The sequence below is a fragment of the Plectropomus leopardus genome, chromosome 3 (assembly GCF_026936395.1).
Source record: "Plectropomus leopardus strain MGB_pleo_1.0 chromosome 3, ASM2693639v1, whole genome shotgun sequence".
NCBI classification, from domain to species: domain Eukaryota; kingdom Metazoa; phylum Chordata; class Actinopteri; order Perciformes; family Serranidae; genus Plectropomus; species Plectropomus leopardus.
In genome coordinates, this window is record NC_142178.1 from 334,836 (window position 1) to 343,271 (window position 8,436).

An 8,436-nucleotide genomic window follows, 5' to 3' on the forward strand; every position below is an offset into this window, starting at 1 on the left:
GGGTTTGATTTGTTCTATTGTTTTCAAGAGAGTTTCATTGCTGGAATGGTGTTGGCTGAAATGTCTGGCTATGGAATAATCCATATTGTTTGTTTTGATGGCATGTTTATGTTTGCCGATGTGGTTCTTTTGTCTTTGTTTGTCTCTGATGTACAGAGCTTTTTCTTTAGTAAAACATAGGCGGAGCTGTCAAGAGGTTGTTTTTTTTCCCCTTTTTTTCTTTTTTTCAATTAATTTACAATTTTACAAGGTAGATGATATTTAATTTCTGGCAAAACCACACGTGGTTTTAAAGTTACCAACAATTGCAGTTTGGAGCAGGGGAAAAAATACAAGAATTAAGAGGAGAAACAATCTGATAAACAGGCAACAAACAGACATTTCGTTTCTGAAATATAAACAACCAATTGGAGAAGTGTGTGTGTGTGTGTGTGTGTGTGTATTATTAGTTAGTCTGAACAAAAAAGTATGAGACAGCAAGAGATTATTACAAATAAGTTGACTAAAGAAAAACTTAAACTAAGAAAGAAACAAGTTGCAATCAAAGCTGGTGCTGTTTTTTTTACCCCAAGTGAACAAGGACAACGTCCATCAAATCATAACTTGCCAAAAATACATATAAGATTATTCAATATCAACTAAAGGGCTTGAAACCAAGGTCACAAAACTGAAACCTTGAATTTCAACTTATTCGATACAAAATTCTACAGAGTACACCTCACACAATATAAACTTCATACAATGGGACTCACAGACAATGACACCTGTACACACTGTATTGCTGAAAAGACAGTTTTACTAAACTAGAAAGACAGAAACAACCTCTCAATATCTCTGTGGCACAGCCTACTATCAGAGTACAATAGAGTAGTAAGGCAAATACCCTTAAAAAGCCATATCAGGATGCATTGCTTTTCACATATGGAAGCTGATAAGATGGGTAGGAGTGGCCACCCCCAGTGGTGTTGGGGATTTTATCTTTAGGGACTCTCACTGACATATGTTCTAAAAAAACATCTGCAAAACCTCTGGGGCACCATAGTTTTTAGTGCTTGGACCTCAGCAACTACTGCCTGCATCCTTCATATCTGAATCAAGTTTATATATATTTAAAAGTTGGATATGGAGGAAAAAATACAAAGGAAGGATGTTCGAAAACAAGACAAAACACTAAAGGAACCAAATGGACTTCAAACTCTAGTTGTGCGAGAGTTTGAGCTGGCAGACAAACAGGAGATACAGCGGATTTTCTATGAAGGGCTGATGGAGATGGTAGCAGACACTGCCTTCAGAGGCTTGAGACATCATCCTGAGTGTCTCCTGCTCTACACTGCTATGACAGGTAAGATTACCGCATAATTTATATATTTCTGTAAGAGCTTCTGCAACACATCTTAAATGTTTTTAAAGACTCCTCCTTTGACGCCAAAAATATGTAGCAGGATTTAGGGTCAACTTCAATTTCATTTCTTCTTAAACCATGTTTAAGAAAAATGGAAAAAAAATATACCCTCTACCTTCTATCTTTCAAGTCTCTTGGTGACTACAAAAACGTTTTTATTCATTTTTTTTGGTCACTGTGTAGGTCACAACTTTGTTTTGTAGTGATAGAAACTTAAATGCTCTACAACTCCCCATTTCCTTCACATCTTGTCATATCTTTCCTTTGACAGTTATATCTTTTGCCATCACCATGTGTTGGTGGGTGATAGGACTCCTCCCTGCAATTATTCTGTGTGGACGCTACTTCTACAGCAGACGTGTGATCCGTGGTTATCTGGAGTACGCCATGAGCAGAGACATGGGAGACATTGAGAGGTTTTACATGAAATCACCAGGTACATGTTGTGTATATTGTATCATTTAAATGTTACGTGTAGGATGTGCTGAACTAAATTTGACTTAGAGTGATGGTGCATCCAGTGGTATTGATGTTACCAAATCTTGATTCTGTAAGTAAGCATACCAGTACATAAGAATAGCCAAATAATTCTCCAAAATTACATATAAATGGCAGCCAGTTTAATGATCAGATGCATTCTCTATTAAATTCTCTGATTACAGATTGTACATTCATATAACCAGTAAAAACCCCTAACTTCTGCATCATATCTTGTTTCTTAGTATTGCAACAATTCTTAGAATTTCTATTCCATATATTTCGAGGCCTCTGCAGCTTAAAAAATAACTTGAGTAAAAGTAAGAATTATTTTATGGATTATTATGTTGAAAGTTATGTTTTCAAATGGAAGCTTTGTTTGAAAGATGCAAAAGTCATCTATAAAAATGCACCATTTAAAACTAAGACAAAATGTGGCCTTACTTTCTCCTGGCTCCAACCCTGGACAAGCCAGCTTTTTCGCACTATGAGTGTAATTTTTTATTTTTATTTTGGTGTGCTTAATTTAAAGTATATTGATATATCAAAGAAAAACAACACATAAGACCTTGTAATGGTTAGAAATAGAAAGTTCTGGACTTACTTCCATCATTATAGCTTTTTCATTATGTTAAGACTACGGAGCTTCTTTGCCCAGGCTGTGAGACTCCTCAATTCCTCCTTTGACGCCAAAAAGATGTAGCAGGATTTAGGGTCAACTTTAATTTAATTTCTTCTTAAACCACGTTTAAGAAAAATGACAGATCAATCTACCTTGTACCTTGTACCTTGTAAATCAAGAGACAAGCATTCAGCATCATTAAGTAATATTTAAAAAATAATGACTAAAACATAGAATATTGGATCACAAAAATCACATGATTAATAAGAATATTGCATCACAGAAAATGATATTGCTTGTAAAACTCCAAAGCAGCGTGTGATGTTGCGCACACAAGTAGTGCAGATTACTGTAGGAATGCAAATCAAAAGAACCAATTGTGGCAACATGGTCTCTCACTGATAAACATCTTGTGCAAGGATCTCCTTGACACTGTCACTGAAAAGGTATCCTGCATCTTCTTGAGTGATTGGTGTGATAGTAAGAACAGCATGTCTTGTGCTGTGACTGTGTGTGAATTATACTTTAAACTAAGAAGGGTTGCAACAGTGGGTTGCAGTTACTATAACTGAAATTGAAACTTTTTTTTTATTTAATGGGAGTATGTGCAAAAAGTCTCCCTTTTAAAAATATACAAAATAAAGGTGACATGGGGCGCCCAGTAGCTCAGTTGGTAAAACAGGTGCCCCTTGTACAGAGGCTGCGTCCTCACCAGAGCAGCAGTGGGTTTGATTTCGGCCTTGACCCTTTGCTGCATATCATTCCCTCTCTCTCTTTCTCTCCCCCTTTCACACTTATCTGTTCAATAAATAAAGGCAAAAAAGCCAGAAAAAATAATCTTTAAAAATAAATAAATAAAGGTGAGATTATCCATCCTAGTGACATGATAAGTGATAAGTAAAAGTACATGAAATTATAAATGTCCACTTAATACCATGGTATACCTTGAAACTGCGTACTGCTGCAACCCTAAAACTAAATGATTTGCCTTAACATCCTTTATTCATCATGGTCCTTGCCATCCATCTCAGGCTCCTGTCTGTGGGTAGCAGTTCTGGAGAAAAAAGTGGTGGGTGTCATAGCAGCAGTTAGCCAGCAGAAGTCAGGAGGTTCTGTTGAGCTGCAACGGCTATCTGTTGACCAGAACTATCGGCGGTGTGGAGTCGGCATGGCGCTGGGACGAAAGGTTCTGGAGTTTGCTCTCGCTCATAAATATTCTGCTGTTGTCTTGGGAACCACAGCGTACTCGCCCGCCGCCCACCAGCTCTACCATCGTCTGGGATTCCGCTGTGTGGAGATCACCAACGGGCACATCACACCGGGTGCGAGATGGTCCTTACTGGAACGGATTTTCTACAGGGTCCACCATCATCACTACAGCCTTGTTTTGGAAAAAAGCAAGATCACTTCAAATGGACAACACTGACTAAGTGGAAGCGCAGACAAATAAACTGAGGTAAATCTAAAGACTGTCTGCACCAGAAAAATGACAGAACTACTTGTCTATTCAGCTGGTTATCTTAATCTAACGGCACCACTGAACCTGTTCCAGGGATCCCTGGAATGAGGGATCCCTCCTCAGTTGCTCTTCCTGAGGTTTTTTTTCTGAGGCTAATTTTGATTTGTGGTAATGGGCTTTATAAATAAAATTGACTTGACTTGAATTGACTCGTATTGCACCTCCAATAGGTCAACTTCCTTTAGCACGCATAGACAATGGGGCACTTAAGCCCGCTGCTTTCACACATCATCACTGGAGACAAGCTCTCATCAGTTCGAAGGTAGAAGGTAGGTAGAAGGTAGATTTATTGGTCATTTTTTAAACCAAGTTTTAAAAAACCATTACTTTAGTCTTTGATCTTGCTACATCTTTGGAGTTGAAGGATGAGTTGATTAAAATCAGCAGCTACTATGAAGATTCCATATTAGTGACACACCTTCGAGTGGGTAGCCCTGTTGTCATGGAAAGCCAAATCTGTGCAGCGCTCACCGGGCCAGGCTTGGACCAAGTAATGCCAAACCAGGCCACGGATGGAATATTCACATTTGACTTGACAGACAGCCATTTCTCTCTGTCTCATACCAATAGTCTTTCACCCCAAATTCATTTTTTAAAATTTTTTTATAACCTGTCCTGTTCGGCAGCTTAGGCATGCAGTATGAGAGGTCTGGATGCCTTGAGGTGCCATAACAGATTTGCTCTGCAAAGGAGGAGTCTCACATACTTCTTCCTGTTGCAGTCCGTACTGAGATTTATTGGCAAGGCTACCGGACAGCACAACGTTAGAGTGGATAGGGAGAGAGAAAAGAGAGAGGTTGGGGGACACAGAGGGGAGGGGAAGACACAAGAGACAACAAAAACAACAGCAACAATAACAACAACAACGACAATGAAAACGATGACAACAATGCTAACTACAATAATGACAGCTGCAAGTATTTACAACAGTATTAACAGTGGAAGCAGGCAGGAAATGTGTAAGTAAAAAAAAAGAGGAAAAGAAAAAAAAAGTAATTAGAGAGAGAGAAAAAAAGAAATTAAAATAAAATAGAATAAAGTAAATAAATAAAAAAGAAGAATAAACAAACAAACAAAAGACCCCCCCCTCCCAAAAAAAACAAAAAACAGACATAAATAAAACAGGCATAAATACTTACCCAACATAACCTTGACATGGATAACCTCCATATTTGTAACTGTTGTACGTGTGTGATTGTATAACAGTTGTGTGCTGTGTGTGTGTGTGTGTGTGTGTGTGAGGGTTTGTCATTGGATGTGGTTTGTAGTTGACGGGGGGGGGGAACAACACCCCCCAAACTCCCAGGGGCAAGCAGGCCAAGACCTAAGCCACCAGAGCACCCAACAGCCCCCCAGAACATGACAGACCCAACACCACGTGCCCCAGAGACAGCCACGCGCCCCACCCAAGGGGGAACAAGCAAGGGAACACAGAGGCAACACCCCCCCGGCCGGGGGAAGCCCACAGAGGGACAAGGGACAGGAGGCCCCCCGGCCCAGCCCAAGGCCACCAACCCCGGCACAATCTGAGCCCACAGCCACAGGGCCCCACCAACCCGAGACCTGCCCCGAGACCCGCCCCGACCCCCGGCGGGGAGCCCGCCACGCACTAGAGAGGCCAGAGCCCCCCCAACCCTCGGCCCCAACGGGGCGGGCCACGGCCCACCATGACGACCCAGCCCACGGCCCCCGGGCCAACTCATATACCCCGTGGGGAAGACGGCGGGGGGCCACAGCGGCCCCCCACCCCCACCCCAGCCAGGGGTGAAACCCCAGGGAGACCGGGGAGAGCAGGCCCCCAGCCCAGCCAGAAGCCAAACCCTCCACAGGCGCAGACAGTGTCCAGACCATCCCAGAGCTACCCAAACCACCGGCAGGGCAACCGCCACACAGCAGCAGGGCCCAAGCAACCACCCAGCCCAGTCCTGCACAGAGAGGCCGACCACCAACCCAGAGCCACCGGCGACACCCCCGCAGCAGAACTGACGCCACTCCCCCAGACCACAGACCCCCCCTCCAGCCCTGCAGGGCCAGGGACAGAGGCAGTGGGAGATCCCAACCCCGCCCCTGCCGACCCCCCGTCCAACATGGATGCAGGGTGTATGCATGTGAAAGTGTGTGTATTTAGATATTTGTTATGAGATGTGTGAGTGACTACGGTGCAATTAAAAATTGGGGGGAATGGCCAGGGCATGGGCACCCCACCACTGGCAGACGGCGGAGTCTCCCAAAATGCCTCATCCGTCCCCCATGCCCTCAGTGTCTCCTGTGCAATTAAAATTAAGGGGCGGTGCAATGACCAGAGCAAGGAGGAGGGCCAGGCCGCCATAATGCAGCCCAACCCCCCACCCACTGGTCCCGCCCCTCAAGGCCCTAGTGTCTTATGAGGTGGGATGTAATGGGATAGGGGGTCGACAAGGAGGTAAAGTGGGGGCTGTCCCCATGTGGGCAGCTTCCTGACTGGCCCTGAAACATACCCCCATCACTGTCCCCACCTGGCCAACAGGGAGTCAGGCCTACCAGTCCAGGGGCCGCACCCGAACACCCAAGGGAGCCACCAGAGGACCCGAGAAATTAATACCCCAAATTAATTTTAATGTAATTGTTTTGTACAGCCCTCCATCGTTTAGTGTTTCCTGTTATGAAGAACTTCAAACTGTAATGGAGAAATTTGATACTCAGGTTGAAACAATACTTTATGGTGACTTTAACATTAACTGATTAGAGAAAGAAGTAATCATGTCAAAGTTTAACCTTTAGCAGATGATTAAAGGACCTACAAGAATCACGAAAAACACAATAACCCTGATTGAAGTGGTATTTAGCAACAAACCAGTTCAGATTACAAAAACATATAACTTAATAACTGGGATGTCTGACCATAATATGACTCTTTCTGTTAGAAAAATAACAAAAAGTCATCTTCAGTATTTTGGAAATAGTAATCCTGACACAGTGAAGATGGTCATCCCTAAGTCTAAAACTGCACAATTTGAGCACTATCTTAAGAATATAAGTTGGGATAAGATAATAGAAAATGATCATTTAGACATGTGCTGTGACTCCATGACTATTGCTATAGTTACACTCTTGGCAAAGTATTTAAAAAACATAAAATGTAAACAAAAGAAGGCAACTCCACAAAGCCAAAAAGGAATCAAAGAATTGAAAATAAATGAAAAAGTCATCACTCAAAAGGCCACAATAGCTCATGAATTTAAAATGTATTTCATTGAGTCAGCTGAGGAACTAACACAACATTTTGATAATTCAGAAACCACAAACAAAGCACAGGCAATAGAATCATGTAACTCATTTTGTATGTAATTGAAGCAAAAATTGCAGAAGTAATTAAATATTCTAAATCAAAGGACATTTAGAATCTGGATACGCAATTCATTAATAAGTACAGCTCTATACTGGTCACACCTCTGACTCATCTTGTTAATTTATCAATCAGAACAAATACATTTCCAAATAACTGGAAAAAAGCAGTCATTACACCAATTTTTAAAACAGGTGACTGTGATATGGTTAGCAACTATTGCCCTATCTCTATTCTCCCTGTGCTGTCAAAGGTACTTGAAAAAGTTGTGGCAGCACAGGTTGTTGACCATCTGGAAACCAATCAGCTCTTTCATCCACAACAGTTTGGTTTTAGACCAAAATATTTAACAGAGACTGCAAATTGTTATTTCATTGAAAATGTAAAGCAGTAACTTGACAGTGGAAATGTTGTGGGGGCAGTGTTTTTTGACCTAAAAAAAAGGTGTTTGACGCTGTCAACCACAACATTCTTCTCTTCAAGTTAACATCATTCAGTTTTTCTAAAAGTACAGTTGATTGGTTTGAGTCCTGTCTTCAGAATAGAGAGCAGTGTGTGAAAGTTGACCGAGAAAAATCATGTCTTTTAAATAACAGAATGGGTATTCCCCAAGGGTCAATCCTTGGCCCTTTGCTTTTTAGTCTGTTTAAAAATGATTTGCCCCAAACTTGTCCTGGGGCCGGCATCGAGCTTTATGCGGATGATGCAGTCATTCATGCTCCTGCTAAGTCTCCTAGCAAGGCAGCTGAGGTCCTAACTGGAGTACCTGTTTGAAGTCCAGCAATGGCTTGAACAAAATCATCTTGTTTTGAATTTAAATAAAACAGTCTCAATGTGTTTCTCCATTAGGAAACAGTGCTCAACTCAAAGTTTTGATGTGAGGATAAAGAACAAAAAAACTGAGGAGGTTAATGAATTCAAGTTCCTGGGAATTATTTTAGATCCACAGCTCAAGTTTGATAAACAACTAATAACAAAAACAATAAAAAACAACCTTAATCGTTTTAAGTTAATTAGGCAGTACATACCAACTCAAGCAGCATAGGTGTGCATGCATTCTATGATTTTCTCTCACTTCTCAAATTGTTTGA

The 8,436-nt window shown here is 41.6% G+C and overlaps 1 protein-coding gene across 1 annotated transcript; it reads left to right on the plus strand.

Annotated features, from left to right (window-relative positions):
• Positions 1-1,122: 1,122 nt before the first annotated feature.
• LOC121941540 (N-acetylaspartate synthetase-like) lies at positions 1,123-4,061 on the plus strand. The gene is made up of 3 exons (XM_042484352.2): positions 1,123-1,342; positions 1,674-1,838; positions 3,533-4,061. Exons 1-3 carry the CDS (start codon positions 1,123-1,125, stop codon positions 3,925-3,927), a joined length of 780 nt encoding a protein of 259 aa, XP_042340286.2. The 3' UTR covers positions 3,928-4,061.
• Positions 4,062-8,436: the final 4,375 nt, after the last annotated feature.